We start from the raw sequence: 23,991 nt of genomic DNA on the forward strand, positions 1-23,991 counted from the left end.
TTGGATGGTCCACGGTACAATCCTTCAACACTTCTCCACGGAAAGATATAATGGTTTTGTTTTAATGACTACTGGCATTTAACAACTCTGCAATTAGCCTCTTTGCCTGTAAAACGGCCAACTCTACGTCCACTTGTGTCTCTTCCTGAGCATCTCTTCTTCGGTTCTGCTTAAGATTGCCAAAGGGTTTGTTTATTTTGTTAGTTATTCACTAGCACAATGTATTTCGATTCCAGCGCTCCCCCCTGTCTCTTGTCATTGTCTGTAGCTTGGGAAAAAAATGGATTCCTTGGAGGAACATCCTACTGGTCGAGTTTCCCGAGGCTATGACACTACGAGGGAATCACTACTGACAGATTGATAAGGACACCGCCAGCTCATTAAAGAATTAGATAATCTGGAGGCAGGAAACTAGAAAATTCCATCTAGGAAAGGGTATTTTAATGTAGCACAAAATGTCTCTTTGCGGTAATAGCAGAATCTCTTGACATTATACAACTCAATGAAACAAAGGAACGGTCACCTGTAAAGTCAAGACATCTGTCACATCACGAACCGTACACATAGCACCCGTATCGACCTCACGCACTGCGTAGGACGCAGGGGCCCCCAGACAGGCACAGAACTGTCTGGGGCACTGGCGGTGACGCTCCATTCCAGGAACTCAGAATTTTGAAGTGAACATTTTTGTGGCAGATGCTTTTCCTAAAAAAACACTGTATCATCCAATAAATATTTGACTAAAATCCATTTTGTGCTTTTGGGTGATTTTCGCTGACTTCTTTCTGAAGGCCCTAATAAGAAACAAGAAAGCTCCTTATGTATTTCGGAGCAGGATTCGTCATGGCAAACTTCGGTACTGTCATAAAATTTTAATTTAAAGCAGAAAACATGCTGATGTGTCAGTGATAGGCTTAAAATATTAAACGCTTCAAAAACCCCCAAGCGCGGCTTCTCTGTACAACATTGGTGAATATATATCTTTGCTATATAATTTTAAAACATGGAATAGTTTTCCTTTTTTTCTTTTCTATATATAATATATGTCTTCCAAAATACATTGTCAGTATTTATATCTGAAAAATACTGTACAAAAAAGAACTTCCTATAATTACTCTGTATAAACATTAAACAATTTAATAATCTCTCCTTTTGGTCTATAGTAAACATTTAAATTGATTGGATTAAACCACAGTTTGTGACAACACCATCCGCTTCTGAGATACACCAGTGTCTTTTACATTCATTTTTCAGAAGTCCACTTAAAAGAGCACATACGTTCAAAAGCAAACAGAGAATAAGAAACATAAGCGCCAGAATCATTAATTTATGAGGCATTCAAAAAGGACACCACTAGGAAAAAGGGTCTTACAAAAACATCAACTTAACTCAATTAACTGCTTTTTGAAAAACAGCAAAAGTATAATTCACAAAAATATATGTATTACCAAAAAAAAATATGGGAAAACTGAATCTTAAGTAATTGAATTGTTTTGAATATCAAGAGGGATGTGGAAAAAGTTAATAGAAAAGTGGGAGTGGGATGGGGTATGGGAGAGGGGAGACAACAAAACCAAACGTATCGATGTCAAAGGCTAGTCCAAGACGCATTTTTTTGGCTCATGTACTGATAAATTAACCCCTCATTCTTAGACCTCCCATTTCCCTCTGCTTCCTTGTCCTAGGGATGTTCTGATCATGCTCAAATGCATTACTTTAATTTTGTTTTTTAAAAGACAGTGAAATTCTTAGGTAGGGAAAATATCCTACGTCCACTAGTAATACTCAGGCAGCATGCTCTAGCGTACAATAGGATTATTGCTTTAGGTATAGACAGTGCAAAAACACACTCTGTGTTCTATAATAGTACTCTTACTTATCTGGGGTTGGTAGAATTGAAAAGGAAACTTAGTTGATAGCAGTAAGTAAATATGGGATCTAATAAATCTAAACAGCACTTTAAATTTGAAGACAATTATCACCAAAACTGAAAATAAGAAGAAAGCAACCTATAAAGGAAGAGAGCTGCAGTGTAGTGATAAGTTAGTTTGTGCACCTTATTAGCATGGCAACTTACAGATTAAACAGAAACAAAATCTTGTACTCTTAAAAACTGAGATCCACTATTTAACCAGGGCCCCTTCTTGGTGAATCCAAGCAGAGAGTCCTGGAGGAGTAGGTAAGCTCGAACACGGAGCAATGCAGAAAGGGCAGGAGTGGAGAAGAAGGGTGAGGGCGGGAAACCCACGCGAGGGCTCCAAAGTCTAGTAGAAACATGGCACCTTTCTTTTTTGGAACTAAAAGACGATGAGAGGGCTATCTTAAAATGGCAAGTGCAAAGGAACACGCACGCACACACACACGTTGCTGACCACACACATGAGCACAAGCACATACACACACACACACAAACGCACACGCACACACAGATGTATGCCAAAATGGGAGTCAGTTGTGTTTATGCCTCTGGTAAAGTGCTGATGTCAGAAAGGTTGGTTTGGGTGTGGTGCTATCAGACAGGAAACAAACTGTCCACCTATTCAAAAGCCAGCCCACAAAAATGCCATCCTACAGGGGCCCATGCCTGGCCTCATACTTGGCAAGTATGTTCTTGCATTTGCCCAGCTCCTTCCTCAAGTCAGCCACCTCCTGGCGGAGGGCCGAGTTCTCCTTCTCAAGGAACGAAGCCCGGATGGCAATCTGATTCTCCTTCAGCCGCCGGGCGTCACGGGAGCGCTTGGCCGCCATGTTGTTCTTTCTGCGCCTTGCCCAGTACTTGTCATCCTGCTCATTAGTTACAGAGGGAAAAAGAAACAAGATATTAGATGTCAGCAGAGCCCAGTGTCAGCCAGGGCGCTGGCAGCCTTCAGGGTTGTGTGGAGGCACCGGCCCAGGTTTCTTAACCGTGTCTCCTTCCTTTACGGTTTCTGCATGTCAGAGAGAATGGTCCATGAGCCATGGCTTCCTTCCTGGAGCAGGGACCAACCTGTCCCAGCAGGTCCCTCCTCTCTGCCCAGCAGAGTATGTGCCCCACAAGGCAGAGATCACAGGCTGAAGGAAGGCAAGAGGCTCGCCTCGCTCCTTAAAATACATTCCAACTTTCTCTACTCCCTTTGCTGAAAATCATATTTTAAGAACCTTTTTCTTCCATGGGCACTCATATGCTTGTTTTGATGCAAGTTGTTGGTACAAAATTTTTGGAAGGGCATTTGGCGATAATCAGCTGTTCCAATGCATTACGATTGACCTGGAAACTCTACTTCTAAGATAGCATCCCACAGCAGTCTTCGGACAGGTCCACATAGACACAGGCACAAAATGTTTATTGCAACATTGTTTGTAATAGAAAAAAAAATGGGAGAAACTAATTATATGTAGGAGAGTTAATAACACATTATGATAGAGTCACACAAAGGGATACTCTGTAGCTGTTAAAAATAATGACCCAGCAGAACCAGAAAGATGTTCATGACATGCCACTATGTGGGTGCAGACAATGGCAATTTGCAGATAAATATGTATGGTCTCATCCCAGTCTGATTTAAAAATCTTAATATTATATATTCATAGAAAGAAGCCCATAGGTATTTATACCAAGCTATAAAAGTGGTACCTTTAAAAGAGGGATTGGAGGAGAGAGGGAAAGGAGAGAGGTAGGACCTTTCACCTTTTATTTTATATCCTTCTGAACTATTAGAATGTTATATAATGGGCATGTTCACTTTGGTCATTAAAAATAGAAATTAAAAAAAAATACCTTTAACCTGCCACTAATCAATGTACTCCTATTGGTGGCTAGGATTTAAATAATTTACTCTAATTTCCTGTTTAACCATTATCTAGGCCTGCATTAGCCTGAGTAATACTGTGGTCAGTGTGAAAGCAATCCTTCCTTTCTCTTCCATCCCTCCCTCCCCACAACAAAAGAGAGGAAAAGCTTCCTAGGAGGACTAAGAAATGTGAGTCTTATTTTAGACCTTCCCAATTCATTGACAGTGCTACCTGATGAAATGTGGCAACTCCCTTTTTTTTTCAACAACTTGCCACAGCAAAACCCTCAGTCCTAATACCTGCAGTTACATGCCACCCAGAGTAAGTGGTAAGTGGGTGAGGCCAGTCCTTACCCCCCACCAGGATTCCAAGGGGCAGCTGGCAATGGAGGAGTCACACGGGTTGAGGCCAAGGCTGTAAGGAAGGTCCAAGGTCAGTGGTCCACCCCCAGACCTGCCTGTTACTCTCAACAGACATTTGCCCTGCACAAAGAAAGTGTGGGATAGAAAGTGTGTGCAGGCAACCTCCTTCACAAGTTGGTACTATCATCTTAAATAAAGCACCCCCAGCTTTCTCTACATTTCATAATGTGTTCCAGAGTGAAAAAAAAATGATCTTCATAATAGCTGGTTCCAGAATTCTTCTGAGGGAGGAGGCTGTCCTTTGAAGAACACTTGGATAAGCAAGCTTGGGCAAGTGTGCAATGGTTGTTGGTAGAATTTGTTGTTTGTGCTTCTGCAAGGAGGGAGAGAAGTGGAAGGGAGGGAAGAGGCTGGGAGGAGCCAGGAGAGTCAATGATGTCAGGTCAGTGGTGAGGGGACCCAAAGGCATATTAACAACAGCAGAGAAGCCTCCAGTTCTGATGCAAGTTGTCAGTATTAATTTTATGGAAGCCCTAATTCCACTCCCTCTCTCCATAGTGCCAGTAAATTTATTAAATTCATCAATGTGCGCAGGAGTGTGGTATCCAAGAACATGCCAAAGAGGGGCTGACTTAGGATGTATCAAAACCTGCACACAGGGGAAGAGGAGCACAAGAGATGACGAAGAACATGAGAACCCACCCCTGGGAAACTCTAGAAATTGTGCACATGCCAGGGAGGGACTGGGAGCCCCTCACAGGCTACAGACTAGGTGGTCTGGGACAATACTGACCAGGTCTTAAGGACCAGAGTGACCAGCTCACTTCAGGGTAACAACCAATGTCTCCATCTCTTACTTAGAGCTCTTCTCACTTCCAAAGTGCTTTTGTTTTCTAGCCTCGCCTGTCCACACATGCAGATGAGCCAGCAGAAGTGTGGAATGCAAAACACACCTCTCGGGTGGGAGGGGAGCTGGGAACAGGGGTGAAGCAGAGGATGCAGAAGGCAGAGATGATGGGAGAAGGAGTGTCCTGGACTAGGAAAACCAGCCTCCCTCCCTTTGTCACACACAATGGTTGGGGGCAAACGGAAACAGCATCTGCAGTGGGCCTGATACGTTGGCACTCCACGCCCTGGCCCCTTGCCCTCTATCTCCCAGGTGCTGATGCCATCTGGCTACCCAGTTACCCCCACCCAGCAAGGACCCGCGCAGCCCTGTCCTTCCTGGCAGGTCTTCCTTCCCTCTTTCTCACCAGACTGCAAGTGCCGCAAAGGCAGGGACAGTGTTGCTACTGGCTCCCCTTGGCATCCCTGGCCCCTGACACAGGGCTTGGCATACACTAGCATTTGAAAAATAATTGTTGAGTGAATGAATGGACCCTTAAACGTATTAAGAAATCAAGGTGGTTAAACTACTTTCTGGCTATAAATCCCCACGTGCCATCCCTTAACTCTCCCAGGGGATGCACGCTAACCCAAAGAACTGGCTCTAGAGGGGAAGTTCAGGCAGCTGCCGGGAAGACCATGCTTTGTGCGGCTGTTTCATTGAATTGGTTTGCTCATCCAATGCTGGGGGCTACAGACACCTTCTCTCCCACCCACCCCTAGCTCAGTCCTCTCTGCCTGAGGGAGCAACATGGTTCAGCTCTGCTTCCTGCTTCACACCAGCTCCCAGTCTGTGGCTTGAGCCTTCACCCACAACTGAAAAAATATCCAAGGACACTTGGCAGGAGAATGTTCCTGCCCATTCCTCATCCACCATGTGATAAGGGCAGGCCTGGCCATGACAGCAGTAATATGTATAATTCCAGCACAGAGGGTTTTTGCATGGCCTCTTTGTTGCCATGGTTACCTGGGTTTTTAAGTAATCTTGCTCTTTGTTTTGAACAGGTAAATCTGGAGACTTTGTGAAGGTCTGGCTGGAAGTTCTATCTACTACCCAGCAGCATCCTTTCAAACTACCCTCCACTGAAGAGGAAATCCATACTGAATAGGCTCCCTGGTTTAGTTTAAGAGATGAGCCTCTAAAATACAAAAAGAACTGGATCATTAAGAACACAAGAGTAGGAAAAGCAACCAAGTGGAGGAAGGTACCTAACTGCCCAGGATCTGCGCCTGGTGTCACTTTCTTACTCATCTCAGTCTAATCACAATCCTTGACTAGTTTAGATGTTTATTGATTTGTCACCAAAGGGCCCCTGTTGTAACCTTTCTCAGGGCCAAAATGCTACCATGACCTTTCTAGAAGCTAAACAACCTGGGAGCCAGGCTAAGCCTTCTTCTAACAGGCATAGTTTACCTGACTTCACCTTTCTGCTTCTCCATTTATTCAACTGCAAGATGGTAACTTTGGACTAATGAATCTCTAAGGTCCCTTTCAGCCCTGACATTTTTCCATTCTGCATTAATTAAGGCAATCTCAGGTATGTGGATGACAGCGGTGATTAAATCTTCCAGGTACTTCTGCCTTTTGAGCTCCTTCTACATATGAAAAGCAGGAACAACTGATCTAAATCAGTTCAGGTAATGTCTCAATCTCCCATTTCCCTACCTGGGGAATGTCTCTGCACAGGAACCATTTGAGAAATGGGGGTCAGATATTAGAAAAGGGCCCAGAATGCCTGGTTAACCACATTTAATCATATCTCTATTGTCCATGTGATTGGGAAGAACCATAAACACAAAAAGTCCTAAGTAATGGCCAAAGGTGGTTCCTGTTTTCATCTTTGCAGACATGGCCTAATTTTGGGAAAAAATTCTACTTTTCAAGTATCATGTGTCAGATTAATTTTGTTTTAAGTTATAATAATATTTGACGTCCCAAGGTAAATCTAGTTCCCTTTATAAATAATGTGTCCCTTCCACATAGTGGAGAACACCAACCCACAATTGACCTTTTATTGGTATACTCAAGTGATCATTACTTGAGACATGAAGTGACATAAACAGTGTCAGGGAACCCACCAGCTTCCTTCACAAACCCCCACCCTGGTCATCCAAGGTTTGCAATCTGGAGGAGGTCCTGACTCTGGCTGTGATTCCCTGAAGTCTAAAGGGAAATGGCAGCAGCTAATTATCAACAAATCTCCCAAAAGGAAGGTAACCCTTGGAAGTCCAGATGCCCTTTTCCAAATAGTTTTCTTTCTCTTTCCAACCTGGAAAGATTTTGACTGTATTTTATTAGACTTTTGTGTTTCCTTGCAGATAGTAGCAAGTTTGCTTCCTTCATGGGCTTAAAATCACTCCCACATTTCACCACTGCTCCTTATTTCTGTTCAGTATCAAGACACAAAAGCATATTTCAGAAGACACCCAGAGAGGAAGCAACTTGCCTAGAAGTCACATGCCAAGAAACAGGGTCAGAAATCACAAGTCCTTCATGCATTAGCTTCTACGCTCTTCCTTGGGGACACTCTTTCAATTTCCTTCTCCAGCCCACTCTCCATTCTCCCAAAGCCTGATTACCAGTTCCAATTTACCTTCAGATCATCAGGGATGAAGACTTTGCGAGCTTTCTTAATCATAGGTTGTGGCTTCAGTTCTTCCTCGGAGAACTTGCGTTTACGAGGGTCAAACATTTCCTGGCCAGGGATGCTGGAGAGGGCGAGATCTGCCGGGTCTGGCTCATAACCCACCGGGACCTGGATGGTGTCAGGATCGATGGGACTCGGTGTATTGCGGTTTGCTGGCAACAGCTGACCTGGAACGACACAGGAGTTTTAATTCAGGAACACACTAGGGAGACCCAGTAGGCAGCTACTTAAATAGTGCTGTGGGATGAGTGGCAAGAGTCTTCAACTCACTTATATATCTCACCTTAACATCATTTATCCAACTCATCCTCCCCATGTTTCTGAGAACATAGTGGGCTGAGTATAACTTGATTCATGTCCTACCAAGCACAACAAAGACCCACATACACATGTTCACAAACTGGAGGGGGAGAAACAATTCAAGACATACACATTCATTCTTTCCTATCACACATTCACAGAGCACCAACTATGTGCCAGGCACTCTGCAAAGTGCAATGCATAGAACTACATGACTTTTACCTTCAAGGTGTTTTCAGGTGAATGAGGGAGACAGACTAGCCAGTTAGGATAGAGTGCAGGTGCTGGGATGGAAGTAAACCTCGTGTGCTTCCAGGGTGTGGGGAAACACAGAGGAGGTCAGGGAGCACTTCCTAGAGGTGACACTTGGCATAGCTGTGTCTTAAGACAAACAGTAATTAGCTAAAACGGTATTCCAGGCACAAACACAGGACAGAGGTTTGCGTTTTTGATGAACCACAAATAGTCTTGGGTAGCTGTCGCACACAATCAGAAGACAATATGGAGTAGGCAGAGGCGTAAGCTGAGAAGGTGGGCGGTGGGGATATGATAGAAGGCCCTGAATGTCACTGAGGGATTCTGAGCTGTGAAGTGAAAAACAGCTGGAGTTTGGAAAGCAGACTCCGGCAGTGTGATGAATGGATTGCAGGGAGCACAGCTGGAAGCAGATCAGACACAAAGCTGTTGTGATAAACTGCACACTCATTAATGGCGGCAGTAGAGATGGTGAGAAGGGGACCAGTTCAAGCAATATTTAACATATTATGAAGCAGTGGTCCCCAACCTTTTTGGCACCAGGGACCAGTTTCATGGAAGACAATTTTTCCACAGGCCAGTGGGGGGAGATGGTTTTGGGATGATTCAAGTGCAGTTATTGTGCACTTTATTTCTATTATTATTATTACATTGTCACTTGCCACTCACTGATAGGGTTTTGATATGAGTCTGCAGCAACTGATTTATTATGGTCTCTGCAGTCAACCATCTTTGCTACTGATAATCTGTATTTACAGACGCTCCCCAGCACAAGAAACACCGCCTCAGCTCCATCTCAGATCATCAGGCATTAGATTCTTATAAGGAGCACACAACCTGGATCCCTTGCATGTGCAGGTTGGAGCTTCTGTGAGAATCTAATGCCCCCACTGATCTGACAGGAGGTGGGGCTCAGGCGGTGATGCCAGTGATGGGGAGCAGCTGTAAATACAGATGAAGCTTTGGTTGCTTACCTGCCGCTCACCTCCTGCTGTGGGGCCCGGTTCCTAACAGACCCACAGACCTGTACCTGTCCATAGCCTGGGGGCTTGGGGACTGCAGTTATAAAGGACAAAATGGAGACAACCTAACTTCCACTCAGAGGGTTCTAGGGGCCAAACCACTGAAATGCACAAACAGTCACAGAACAATAGGGTTATTGTGTGTCTGAATGTGTCTTACTGGTAAAGTGAACTTAATAACAGACCCAAATGTTTATGCTGGGAGCTCTGAATCTTAACTTCTCGTTTCATCGGAATTTTACAATCGCTCCTTTCACGCCCAGAAAATAAATGAGAGGATACAGCTCAGCTGTGTTTGGCCCATCTCCTCCTCTTCCTCACTGCCAATGGTAGGTCCCTGTGTGAAGTATGCTTTAGGTTCTGTTAAAACCTACCCCAGGCCAAAGCACGGAGCCATTGGCTCGGATTCTAGCAAAACTGTGAAACCGTGCTCGTCTGTCTTCTGGAAGGGCCTGGTGGGGAGCTTGCAGAATGAATGCTCTGGGTGACCTTCTAGGTCCCTGCTCTGCTTTGAGCTCTCTTTGTATCCTGCTTGCCAAAGAGGAAGAGATGGGCCCTGAGGCGCTGGCGGCGGACAGAGATTTCTCATTAGCCAAGCGCGGCTCGGCTCCAGCTCCCAGAGACTGCTGAGCTCTGTGCTGGATGGTGACAAGCTAGATTTGATCTTGCGCCTCTTGACATTGCCTGAGAAAATGAACCACATCTGAGTCAAATGGGAATTTTATTTTCTCTTTAGAAACTCTCTTTGAACTTGATAACAAAGCTACCCAAGGCCCCTTCACCCCATCCCCCACATTCACACAGGCATATGCACCTGCCCGCCTCCTAGCCTCTGGAAGCATCTCTTCAGACTCCCCCAACTAATTGCCCCGAGTTACTTCAAACTTCAAGTTCCTCCTTAGTACTTCAGGATTCTGTTTATTATGCTATGTTAAAATGTTCTCCTTTATTATTTTATATATGTTCCTAAGCTTCTCTCTTTCTCTCTCTCTCTCTCACACACACACACACACACACTCCTCCTCCACCACACCGGTGACATGGTCTTTCATGTTTTATTTATTTTATCCCACCTGACTCCTCACCATGGTGCCTACTTCAGAGTTCAGCTTCTACAAAGAGCATTCCTCATTTAACGGCGGCCCTCGGAGACACTGGACTCCGACATTCATTCATGGACATTCTAACAACAACACTTCCCATTTAGGCGGCACCTTTCTCGACATGCTTTCTTCCCAGCCCCCTCGCCCAACGGAAGTAGGTCAGCCCCACCTGCAGAATGGAGAAACCTAAGTGGGCCGCAGACAAGCCCTGTGGCTTTCCGGGCATCAAACAGCAAACGGCAAAGGACCTCGGAAACAAAGCCAACCCTTCCCCCCACCCCCAAATACCTTCGTGCTGTCTTATTTACCTACACTTTCTACTGAATTAACTCTGCTGGACTCATTTTTCCCCCTTTATTCCAAAATGTCCATAATATCACTGGGTAATGGGTATTTTTTTTTCCTATCTTTTGTGGATTGTCAAAATTTGAATATAAGAAATCTCAAGTACAGAAATGTGTCAAGAAAGTCTAAGTCTGGGTTCTTGCTACTTTCCTCTCACTTCGGTCCCTCTCACTGCTCTCCCCAGAGGTGACCAACCTTAAATGCTTGACATGAACCCGTTATGTCTCGGTTTTCACACATAAATGATTTAACCCAAATGGGATTATACTACCCACATATCTTAAATTACTTTTCCAATATATCAACATACCATATGTAGTTTCCAATGTTAGTACAAATAGAACTACTTGGTTCATTTTAAAGAGTGAGTAGTATTCCATAGTTTGGACATATAATTCATTGCATCACTCCCCAGCTGATGCATTTTTAGGTGTATATTTTTGTAGAAGAGATTTCTATTAGTGGGACTGCTCACAAAAAAGGCATTTACATGTTTGTTTTTTTGAAACAGAGTCTCGCTCTGTCACCCTGGGTAGAGTGCAGTGGCATTATCATAGCTCACTGCAACCCCAAACTCCTGGGCTCAAGTGATCCTCCTGCCTCAGCCTCCCAAGTAGCTGGGACTATAGGTGAGCACCACCATCTCAGCTATTTTCCATTTTTTTTTTTTTTGGTAGAGACAGGGTTTCACTCTTGCTCAGGCTGGTCTCAAACTCCAGACCTCAAGAGATCCTCCCACCTCGACCTCCCAGAGCACTAGAATTACAGGCGTGAGCCACTACGCCCAGCCAGGCATGTACATTTTATATTTCTAACTGTACTGCCAAATTGTGCACCAAAAATGTCATACCTAATTTATACTTGCACCAACATTTATGAGAATACATATTTCCCACAATTAAATATTAATTTTTAAAATGTTGCCAACCCAATACGCACAAATATCACTATTGTTTTAATTTACGTCTCTCTAGTTACTAGTGACACTGGAAATCTCACATGTTTACTGGACATTTGCTGCTTCCCTGCATACTACCTCTTCACGTCTTTTAAAGTGGGTTTTGTTTATTCATTTTTAAGAACTCTTTTTAGGCTATGGATATAATCTCTTCATCTGTTTTGTCTACTATAACAAATATTTTTTTCCCATACAGTTGTTTGTATTCTAAATATGCTTATAGAGTTTTTCACTATTAAGAGATTTTACATTGTAATATAGTAATATACCAAAATCTTCTTTTATGGCTTCTTTCATACTTTATCTCAAAATTATATTTTATATACACACACACATATGTGTAAATACATAAATATCTGTATATGTGTATATTACTCTATACTTTAATATAACTATAGCTGTTTTATATTATAATTTGAGTCATCTAGAATTTATTTTGGTGTACAGCATAAGCAAAGGCTATTACCTAATGTTTTCCAAATGTCTTAATATATAATGATATTAGTAAGGTTTGATATTTGATAAGGCAAGTTCTGCCTCCCCAGGTGTTCTTTTTAGAAAATTTTCTTGGATATTTTTATATATATACTCTTCTAGAAAAGTTTCAGAATATATTTGTTAAATTATATGTGAAATTATTGTTGGGATTTTTAAATTAGGATTGTGTGAAAGCCATATGTTAATTTGAAGACAACTATCTTTAAAATATTGACTATACCCATCATATGCTCTCCATTTTTATTTTGGGTTTTTTTTTGTTTACATTTATCAGCTGAGTTTTATAGTTTTGTTCATCTTAGCCTTTCACATTTTTGCTAAGTTTATTCCTTAAATGTTTTATAAGAGTTGTTACTAGTGTAAGTTCTCCTGTTTCCTACTGGTTAGTGCTGGTACATGGGAAGCTACTGGTTTTAAAATACTGGTTTTAAAATGCTGGGTTTAAATCCAGCCACTTTACTCTCTTATTAGTTCTAATAGTTCTACCTCCTCTTAGCTTTTAGGAGGATAATCTTACCTTCTGCCTCTATGGACAGTAGTGGCTTCCTTTCAATGTTTATAATTTCTACTTTCTTTTTTTAAATTTTCGATCTCACTGCATTAGCTAGGCTCCTCAAGACAATGAGGAGTAAAAGGGGGTGACGCTAGTGATCGCTGTTTATCCCAGACTTTAATGAAAAATACTTTCAATTATCCACACCCTTCAGTATGAAGGTTTGTTCTAGAATCTTAGCGGATACTGTTTGACAAACCAAGGAGGTTCCAACCCTTCCAGCCCTATTGAGAGTTTTTTTTTTTTTTTCAATCAGAAACAATGTATTAAATTTTCTCAAATGCCTTTTTAGTATTTATTGAGAGAATCGTGTGATTTTCTTTTATATTTGTTAAGTCTGAGCTCAGTGTTTCTCCAAGGCTTTATTTAAAAGATCCAGAGTGGACAAGATCAACCCCATCATGCAGACTGTGCAGTTTGCTGGAACATTGTTTTAGCATCTTGATGAAAGTCACTTCCAGAAGGACCAAGCAGGGTTTTTGGAGGAAAGGGTGGAACAAAGGGTGTAATGAAATCTGGAAAGAGATTAAACGTCACCTTCAAACCCAAAGTTGGCCTCTACATTTGTCACAGATTAGGCATGACTAAATCTCCAAATGCTGTAACTGAAAATAGGATGTTTCATATTCTTACATACTTTCGCAAGAATTTAGCAGCTCATGTTCAACTAGCTGATTAGCTAACAGTCATCAACGGATGGGAGCAGGAGCAAATGTGTCCTTATCTCTTCTCAAGTCAATGGTTTATCTCTTTAATTTATGACTATATCAAATTAATAAATTATAGTTCTATGTATAGTCCTCAAGGCTAATTACAACACCTCTAACCTTTCTGAGTGCTCCACAATCAGGCAGTTAAATAAACACAACATTAGACGTGCAGCAGTAATGTCAAAACAGATACCATACCCTAATATTTATCACTGATGAGCATTAGGCAGCTGACAAACATTACCCCCCATTGAGAAAAGCAAATGACTTTTATTTTGGCCAAAGGGTTCCCTTTAGAACTGATAAGTGAAACTCCTTGTGATTCCAAGTTTGGTCCCAAATCTTTCGTGCCTGCCTACTTCTCCCCTCCTTCCTGTCACCAGTTTAGGGTCTATTTGCTTGTCATGAGCTCCTGGACCCAAGACGGTCATAATTTGGCTTTGTTTCTTCTTCTTTTTTTACAAGACAGTGTCTTGCTGTGTCACCCAGACTGGAATGCAGTAGCACAATCATAGCAAACTACAGCCTCAAACTCCACAGCTCGAAAGATCCTCCCACCTCTGCTTCCCAAGTAGCTGGGACTACAGGCACATGCCATGACACCCACCTATAATTCGAGTTTGAAACTGCACCTTTTACCCTCTTGGCATCTTCTGCTTTCAGAAGAAATCATCATCAGAGTTTACGACCTACTTCACTACAAACCACTTCTGCCTCTGAAAAATCCCTTCATATTTCAGGGAGCCAACTGATTAAGCAGACTGTAGTAACACAATAAGGTCAACAAAGACACACTCATAATATGTACAGAGATTAAATAAAAACCTCAGAAGTATAGCCTAAAGATACGGACTTTTTGGACTCTGAGGCCAGATTAGCCAGTTTCCATTCTAATGGCAGGAACCTGTTATTTTGTCCAACAAGTAGGCAGAGTACTAATGGCTTGATGGCCAAACGTCTCATCCTTCCCTCCACCCATGTCCTATTTCATGTGACTTGCAGGTGCAGGCAGAGGCTGTGTCCCTAGCCCTTGCATCTGGGCTGGCCTCCTGACTTGCACTGGCCAAGAGAACGTGGCAGAAGTGATAGTGTCCGTTCCAAGGCTGGGCCTAAAGAGGCTCTGAGATTTCTGCCTCTTTGAAGCATTTTGTCATCACAATAGACATTCTGGGTCTCGCCTGCTGGAGGATAAAGGACACACGGAACAGGCCAGCCTAGGTCAGCCTGAATCACCTGAACCCTCGATGTGTGAGTCCAGGATCAGCTGACCCACCAGACCAACAAGCTGGAAGTGAGTCAGACTTAGGTTTGAATCCTGATTATGCTACTTGTATATCATAAAGTTGACCCTTTGTGAATAAAAGATCAAAAAGAAATGCCCCTCAAAGTCCTAACAAGGTCTGAATTGGGGAAAGGGACAATCAGTGATTTTTTTTTCCTTTTTCACATACCTCTGAGTTTCAGTTTCCTCCTTTGCATAAGGAGATCCCTACGCCTGCCTCTCAGGGTTGTGTGAGAAATGAATGAGATAATGTGTATAAATAAAGTGCTTCACACAACGCGTAATACCTGGAAAGTAATAAATTGTCTATATAAAAACAAATATAAAATACAGATATTATGATACAGATACTTTAAAATAAATCAGATAAACAGACCATTCCCCCTTGTCTAAGCCAGCACCGTGTTCCCTCCACCATGCCCGGCTAATTTTTCTATCTTTTGTAGAGATGAAGTCTTGCTCTTGCTCAAGCTGGTCTCAAACTCCTAACCTCGAGCCATCCACCTGCCTCAGCCTCCCACAGTGCTAGCATTACAAGTGTGAGCCACCATGCCCAGCCGCCAAAGTTATCTTTTTAATTTGCTTGATATTGTGGATGACTTCCCTCCACTTGCATGTAAACCCCACGGGACAGTGACCTTGTTTTACCTGCTGCTGCAGCCCCAGCTCCTAGACAGCGTGAGCTACTGAGTAGCCAGACATGAACACCCCCATATCCTAACAAAGACTACTGGGGGAAACGGGCTAGTTTTTCTTCTTATTTTCTAAAATTTTGCAAATTGTACATAATGAGCATCTTCACTTCCAAAAATCAGAAAATAAAAACATTCTTTTTAAAAAATGGACTTTGTTTCAACTTGCACGTGCACATTTCAGAAGGTTGTGTTAAATGAGAGGAGACCAGTCAAGCCCTTGGAAAGGAAGAAGACGAGGAGTAAGAAGAGACCAAACAGAGAGAGGAAAATTGGACAGAAGAAGGAAAGAGCAAAAGGAAGAAGAGGAAGAAAATGCGTGCTGCTCCGCTGCAGGCTGGCTGTTGCACCCAGGTAGGGAAAAGAAATTGATAAACCAACCTGGCCCTGGTAGAGAGGCTTCTCATCCAAGAGGGCCTAGCAGCCCCTGCCACCCTCTCCTGTGCCTGTACCCCAAGGGAGGGAGGAGGGGAAGAGGGAGAAAGGGGAATCCAGAAATCAGAGGAGGAATACAAGAATGAATGGAAGAAGAAATGAAGGCAGGAATAAAGAAAGGGAACGTGGAAGGAAAGAAAGGCATCAAAAAGGAAGAGAAGGAAGAAAGAGAAAGAAAGACCTGGAGAAGGCTTAGCCAAAGATGAAACTGGAAAGTGTCCTTCTGGACCCCGGCAGCTGGGAACCTGTCATGACCCTGATGTATTCTAAGTGTTCTGAGCTTTATATGGTTGATATGCTAATTTTAAGGCAAAAACCAAATCTCTTTCTCTGTCCCTCTCTCTCTCTCTCTCTCTCTCTCTCTCTGTCTCTCTCTGTCTCTCTCTCTCTCTGTCTCTCTCTCTCACACACACAAACACACACACACACACACACACACACACACTTCCTTTGTGCCTCACTCCGACAGGCACTCGGTAAGCGCTCGGCCCATGACTGCAGAACAAACATACTGAAAGGCCCACTGAAAAGACCCCTTTGATCTCAGCGGCTCTTATCCAACAACTCTCCCCACACAGCATCAGGCTGTCAACAGAAATATGGGCAAAGCTCTGTGCTGAAAGGCTGGCTCGAGCCATTCCGTGTAAACATTAGGAAGGGAGAGACAAATGCAGTGGAGCCCCGTGGGCTGGCAGGCAGGCCTCCTCGGCCCTCCAACTAATCAACACCAGCCACACTGCTGGGTAACGGGGTAGCCCTTGCTACCTCCCAGGCCCTCCAGACGGGCTACTTCATTTATGCTCGCAACCGCCGCATGACGGTGGAGGGTTCGTGTCTGCATGTTCCACATGTGGAAAGAAAGGAATGGAAACAAGGCTCGAGACAAGCTCAAAATGCTGAACAATTTGCCCAACTAGCAGATGGAGAAACAGAGACTTGCCTTCCAATCCTTCTCACTCTAAAACCCACATTCTTTTTCTTGCAAATGTCCCAGAAGCCTAATCCTGCCCCAGGAGAAAGCAAGAAACTTGGTGCTTGGACAGTAAGAGTCCTGCACCAGGACCTGGGCCGGGAGCCCTGCACACAGCAGCCCACTGAACCACCAGCCCCCACAACGGGGGCACTGTGTCCCACATGTGCTTTTGAGACAGGGTCCTGCTGTGTTGCCCAGGCTGGTCTTGACCTCCTGGCCTCAAGCCCCATCCTCCCACCTCAGCCTCCTGAGTTGTGTGTCTGCTATTTTATCAAAGAAAAAGTAGAGTGTCAGAGGAGGGAAACCACCTGCACGAAGTCACACAGCTGGACAGCCGGGGGAAGCCGGTGGAGTTCAGAGTCACGTTGGCCTGCCCATAGCCCACGCTTTTTCTACTCCACGTCACTTCCCCGTCAAAGGAGCAGGAGAGAAAGAAAGGGGGAGACTCTGCAGTTCCGAGATAAGAGATGGTCCCTCAAAGAGGTAGGTACGGCCTCCTCTCACGCACAAGAGTCCCAGGAATGGAGGAAGCCCGGAAGCCTAGTGCCTTTTCCTCTCTCCTTCTTCCACCTCCCTCTCTGCCCTCCTCTGCGTCAGTCCCCCTGAGTGCTGAGCTTGTGCCGAGGGTGCGACTGCGTTTGACAAAGCCAGGGCTCTTGCCAATGCCACATCTCTCACCGAGTTTTTAAGGAGCCTCTGGATAAGCCAGGGACCATGCCCCAGCAGAAGGGTAGGGATTCCTGGCAGAGAGGGCGTCAGACATATCCTGTCATGTGAGTAAGAATTTGGCTTCAAAGGTCACTCCATGGGGGAGGTGTGTTTTATATCTACATCCGTCAATTATCACCATGCCAATTAACGTCTGTCTTGGGCAAAGCCAGTCAGAATGTTATTCCAAGGCTCCCACAAGGGCCTGAGACCCTCGACTAGGACCTGTCCTGGAGGAGACAGCTCGGTCCATCAGAGGCATAAACAGACAGGGTATATCATGGGTACAAGCCCCGGCCCCCCCGCCCAGCTCTGTGGCCTGGGGCCAATCCCTCCGCCTCACAGAGTCTTGGTCCCCTGCCTGGCAAGTGGAGGAAATAATGCTCACCTCCTGGCCTGGCCAGGATAGACGGCAAGTGGGAAGGCCCCTTGGTGGGCGGAGAGTGCACACCTTCCTCCTGTCACACTCCCCGGTGCCATTTTCCTCTAGCTACTGCCCAAGCAAAGCCTGTTAGATGTCACCCAGTGTGACCCCATGCCCGGGAGAGCACTTTGCCCTGGGGTCACGCACCAGTACTCAGAATGGCCTTGACTTGACTCAGCAACTTCTAAGTTGGCAGGAGCTTTGGCTGGATTAACAAGGCCTCTCATTCCAAGGGTGTTTATCATCACACGTCTTTGCCAATGGTGTCAGCAAAACCTGCCTCCTACACCCACTGAGAGGCGAGAGCAGGGGATCTCATAACCACGGCCTGCGAGAAGTCCGTGAAGTGGGGGACAGCAGACATTCCAACTGGTGGCCAGGGCCCGTGGTCCGCTGGCCTTCTCACATCGCCCCCGAGATGGCACAACAGAGCACCCCCGCCTCCTCCTCCCGGGGCCGATAGCCTCTCCCCAGACACACGGGGTTGGTGTGAGGCAGGAGATGGAGCCGCTGTGGCTCTGTGGCTTCCACCCTGGCCTCCTCCTACCCTGTGGCTGTCCCAGCACCTCAGGATGCAGAGAAGTCATGGTGCCCAGAGACGAACTCACAGTGCTGAAGACAGGCACCCTGCACGAGGCGTATTTCAGATCTGGCAACGACGGGTCCCCTGCAGTGGGTACGGATGGTCACAAACAGGAAACAAGAGGCACTGTCCCCCGACACACACACACTCCTGCCACACCCCTCACTCCATGCCAGAAAGGAATCTTTTCATTAATAGTTTCCTCTGCACCTGCAGGGAATGGATAGTGGGTTCAGTCACCTGGGAAACAGGAGGTTAAGTCACCTGGCCAACTGCTGGCCAGCTCAGTGTGCCAGCTGTCCTTTCTTAAAGAGCAGCAGCCGGATCCCCCTCCCAAGGCTGCCATGGTGACGGCGGGTGTGATAAAGAATGACCATCTCGAGCCACCCTGCAACCCTATGCACTAAAGGACAAGCAACAGGAGACAGTCGGAGGGGATGAAGTGGAGACTCAAGGCCAGTGCCTTCTTCAGTCCCTGCCAAGGTGTGCAAAGTGGGGACGGACATCAAGACCACCAGCGTCCCCAGGGGAGTCTGAGGGGAGGGGGCTCCTGTCTCTCTTAACAGGCTGCTTCCTGGGGACCCCGTTTGGCTACGTGCTGCACATCTATAGCGTCACTTTGCCCTCCTGACAGCCCTGTGAAGGAGGCAGGGCCGAATGGGCACATTTTACCTCTGCAGAAACTGAGCCACCAAGCAATTACCTCCGTCCCCCTAGGACAGGCTCCCTTCTTCTCAAGCAGAGAAATGAGCTCTCCCGTACCTGGAGTCTATTTTCAGAAAGAGGCTCTTCCCATTTTTAATGGCAACATGCACTACTAGACTCAGCACCGCCTAGGTCCCCGGAGTCTCTTTAACTGTCTGAGTTGGGGAAAATGTGCAGGCCTAGTCATTTGAAACCTGCAGTTTTCAAAGTGCTGCCAGGGCTAGTTATTAAACTGACTGCTCTCCTTTGGGCTACGTTAAACTTCTTGTTTTGATTTAGAGGAGAGAGTGAAGCAGGAGACTAAGCCACCCTATCTGCTGACGTTCACTGCGAACCCAGGACCCCAGGACCCCACTGCAAACAAACGGCCCGTGCTCTCCCTAGCGACACCCTTCCAACCTCTCCAGCCGCCCAAAACCAAACTAAACAAAACAAAGGAAGAAAAACAAGATTGTGCTAAAGTCTGCGTTTCCAGATGAACATGAATAGGATTCAGGTGCATCTGGTTCTGCAGCTTCTCAAGGAGGTGCACAAAGATTCTTTCCCCGTGCAGGTCTCTAAGTTAAGCGCCCAAAAGCAAACATGCTTTTCCAAAGCCTCCTTGCCTGGGCTCCTGGCCAGTGCTCTCTGTAATTCTCTTACACCAAAGTTCACAGAGAGTCCTAAACTCCAATCTCACAAGGTCCTTGGCGCTAATCTCACTGTCATCTCAAAACCAACGTGTTTAAGCCACATGCATCCTCCAATCTCCTGTCAAGCACAAGCCTCCCCTTCGGGTGTCCTCATGCCTTTGAACTATTTCTCTGTCCTGCCAGGCTTTAAACTTTAACCACCCCCCTCTCAGGCAGGAGGGAGGAATGAGCCCTGGATTGGAATCCAAAGACCCCATCAGGTAAAGGAACCTTGGGGAGATTCCTGGGCTTTTGTTTCCCTGCCCATTACATAATGGGATGAGAGGTTGGGACAGTTGCAAAGGCTCCTTGCAGCTGCAGCAATACACTATTTTTGGAGTTCAGTGGAGGTTTTCCTTCGTGATTCAGGTCCCTGTCTCAATCCAGCTGCAAGGCCATTTCGCTAGGCACTGGGACAACTGCAAGAGCTTCCTAACTGGTCTCTCTGCCACCTGCAATCCCACCTGCTGACGCAGCCGCCAGGTCACTCTTCCTAGAACATCTCCACCAGGATCAAAGGCAGCCAATGGCTTCCCACTGCCTCCCAATCCAATCTCTTTGTCTGGGACTCAAAGACCTCCATGTTCAGGCGTACGTATTGCTCTCACCTTGCATGCTCCGCTCCAGCCCAGCTGGCCTGCCTTGTTTCTGGACACTCCTGTTTCAAGTCTTCCCCAACTCTACTCGTCCTACCATCCATCAAGTGTAATTCAAGCCTTCCTCCTCCTGTCTATCCCAGTGTTGGTGTCAGCTCCTTCTAACTTCTCTCACACCTAATCTCTATACCATTTTGCACTTAACATATGCCAGCCTAGGATTTTTTTCTTATCAGATCAAGTGACTCTATAACTTTTGATCAATTATCTTTTCTCAAACTAGATTGGACATCACTCCAGGTAAAGGCCATGATAATGCCTTGCACAGAAGAGGATTAACAAAGGCTTGTTGATTAAATCATTCACTTGCTTAACAATCTTTTGTTAACCGCCTCCTTTGGGTTAGGCTCTGAGAATACAGAAATAAAACCCAGACTGTGAGAGCATGCAGGAGGAGACAAGGTAAATAAACAGATGATTAGAGTACAGGGTGCTAAGTGCTCTGGCCAGGGAGCCAAAGGTTGGAGTTCAAAGGTTGATTACTAATCAGATCTTTGGAGGGAGTTCAGGGACATCAGGAAGTGCTTCTCAGAGGGAGCTGCCATCTTGGCCAAGTGTTGAAATTGGCCAGACAAGTAAAGGGATAAAGGGTGATCAAGGCAGAGGGAACAAAATATGTTAGAGAGTTCACAGGCCAGTCAGGGAACTGAAAGTAGCTGACACAGCTGGAGCTCAGAGGGCAAGAAGAACAGTGGAAAGAGTTGAGGCCAGGCAAAGGAGGGCCTTAGATGCCCAGGTTTTATCCTCAAGGAAACAGGGAACAATGCATGAGATGAGAGCAAGGGGGTCACCTGATTGGATGATTCATTGCTAGTGAGACTGTCACTGTCGTGGCAACCAGGTGGAGGTGGGGTTGGAGGGGAAACCGGAAATGGTGAGCGCTCACTCACATCAACGGCAGAGGACGGGGTGGATTCAAGAGTTATTGATGACGTGGGATCAGTGGGAGTCTTGGCAAACTGGATATGGGGAAAAGGGAAAGAGAGGGCAAGGTTTGCTTTTAGGTTTCCACCTAGACACCTGGAAAGGAGGTGTGAACTTTCACTGAAATAGGGAATACTGTGGAGTGAGCACATTCAGAGGAAGACAGCATCTGACTGTAGATCCATCAAGTCTCAGGAACCTATAGACCCCCCATGAAGAAGGCTGGAGGGGGTGGCTTCATATACCAGATACAGATGTCATAATCTTGATATCTCCCCAGGAGAGAGTACAGAGCAAGAAGAAAAGCAGAGAAAAAGCCCTGGGGGACACGGACACTTCAGGGATGGGTAGAAGAAGAGGACTCTGGAGGATACTTAGGCAAGTGCAGAAAGGTAGGAGGTAAACCAGTTCTTGGACAGCTAGTGAAATGGGACTGACCAAAGAGATGCTCCCCTAATCTCTTTGTTGATCCCTGATGGCTACACGCTGTGCCTCCTGATCGGGTAGCGGCATTATTACGTCCATTAAACAAAGGTGAAACAATACAACTAGACAGATTAAGTACCTTGCTTAAGGTCAAATAGCTAGTGAGTTGGAAGAGCCTACATACAGAATTAGGTTGCTAACGCCAAAGCCCTAACTTTCTGTCTACACTTCTACCCCTACCCACACATGTCCACCAGCAACAAAGACACCATTAATGCAAAAAGCTAGTGTCATTTTTTTTCAAGCCACACCCACATGGCCCCTACGTGGGGCAGGAATGCTGAGGTTCTTACATGCTTCTTGGATGTTCAGTGTCTACCTTCCATTCTCCTTGGGAATATTTTGTGAAAGGTGCTCCTTAAGAGCATCCTGGTATGTTGAGCAACTCAGGATAATAGTTGCTTTTGCTGTCCGTTGTAACTACTGCCTTAAGTTCCCACTAAAATATTTTAATATATATTTTTTTAATCTCTTGGTCTGAAAGAGAGTATGTTGTGGGAGGATGGTAGGTGAAAATGCCTGCAGAGATACCCTCAATAGCCTATCATCAGAGATGTCAGCCCCAGAGGCTGTGAAAATAACACAGAATAGGGACATTCTCACTCTCCCTCCCTATTAGTTACTGATAATTCTGAAAGGTTACTAACTCAGTGTTGCTAGGCGACAGGAGCTGCCTAGGGGGTGTATGCTAAGTCAGGAATATAGATTCTTGGGGGACAAATACACTTAATTCCACAGAGTCAGCTGGTACCTAAACAAAATGAATTTTGTTCCCCCAGTGTCTCATCTGGGGTAAGGAGAGCAATCTCCTAATACTGTCAGCCTCTGCAGTTCTTACTATGCACTTTAGTGCCTGCTTCCTGTAGGTATTCGTCACACAGGACTGGATATTGGCCCAACTGGCATACACCTTTGCGATGCGGTATCATGGGAGGAATGACATTGTGAACAAGTGACAGCTCGGTCTTCAGTCCTTTAGGCAGAGGGAAAACGAAGACTACAGAGCAACATATATCGTTTACAGCAATCTATAATCCGAATTAATGTTCATCGAGTATGCACCTGATTTTTACATTCACATGCAGGCCAAGATTTGGGAAAAGGCACACACTCAGGTTTTCGCAAATAAATTCAAGTCCCGCAAAGGAGAAAAACTGCCAAACAGCCACTGATACAGACAAGTAATAAAAATGGAGGGGTTTATTAAATCTAGTTCTTTTCATTACCATGTTGGCAGGGAACAAAAGGAGATGCAGGTAAATTTTCACACATATTTATAGGCCTGCAGCATTTCAGCCTTGCTCTGTAGCACACAGCTCCCCAACATACACTAGAATAATATTCTAGACCAGACAATTTCTTAGAAATGTGTTGTTTCAGAAAAACTGAAATTTTCCAGCTTGCACTAAGATTAGCCAAGTTAAACCCATCTGGCTTCTGCTTAATGTAGTCTACGGAAAACCCTTCATGGGACAAAAATCTGCCTTCATGTTTCACAGGCACAAGGTAAGGTCTGGGTGCCTCTTGGGTAAACAGAAACCAGACATTAAATCACTATCAAACAGCCAGATTCTTAACTTTATCGCACACTTTCTCTTTCGGCTCCTCAAGCCCATGTGCACCGGGACCAGGCACAAGCAGGAAGCCCATCACAGCCTGCAACCTTCCGGTGGACCAGCAATATCCCAACACCTCTGAAACCCTCTGTCATTCCAATGTGTTGACAAACTCCTGTCCCAATCAGCTCACACTTCCTGCCATAAAACCCCTTCTTGGGAGTCAGTTCTGACCTAACCACGGGAGTGAGTTGGTTACTAAGGAGACCAACTATGAAGAAATGCCAGGCAAATGCTAGGTGGGAAGGGGCAGGAGTCAGTTTCCTCAAAAGGGAAAAGAAATAAATGCCACTAGATGAAGATACAGGGTCTTCAGGTTGGTGGTGGTGCAGGGCTGAGAGCATCCCCTGGCTCCTGGCGCCACCAAGCAAGTGCCTCGGCCACAGCTCAGGGGACGGAGACACAGAAGAGCATGACAGGGCTCAG

The 23,991-nt window shown here is 45.4% G+C and overlaps 1 protein-coding gene across 2 annotated transcripts in view; it reads right to left on the minus strand.

Moving 5' to 3' along the window:
• Positions 1-2,442: 2,442 nt before the first annotated feature.
• The window catches only part of HLF (HLF transcription factor, PAR bZIP family member), a 54,723-nt gene continuing 33,174 nt past the window's right edge, over positions 2,443-23,991 (minus strand). Inside the window, exons 3-4 of one of the 2 annotated variants that reach the window (XM_012779669.2) lie at positions 7,613-7,833; positions 2,443-2,784 (exon numbers count right to left, since the gene is read on the minus strand). In XM_012779669.2, the coding sequence (XP_012635123.1) occupies positions 2,569-2,784; positions 7,613-7,833 (437 nt within the window). In that variant the 3' untranslated portion in view covers positions 2,443-2,568. Of the gene's footprint in view, positions 2,788-7,612; positions 7,834-23,991 lie in introns of both variants that reach the window. The other variant, XM_012778939.2, reaches the window with a different exon arrangement.

Source organism: Microcebus murinus, chromosome 18 (assembly GCF_040939455.1).
Source record: "Microcebus murinus isolate Inina chromosome 18, M.murinus_Inina_mat1.0, whole genome shotgun sequence".
In the NCBI taxonomy this organism is placed as follows: Eukaryota; Metazoa; Chordata; class Mammalia; order Primates; family Cheirogaleidae; genus Microcebus; species Microcebus murinus.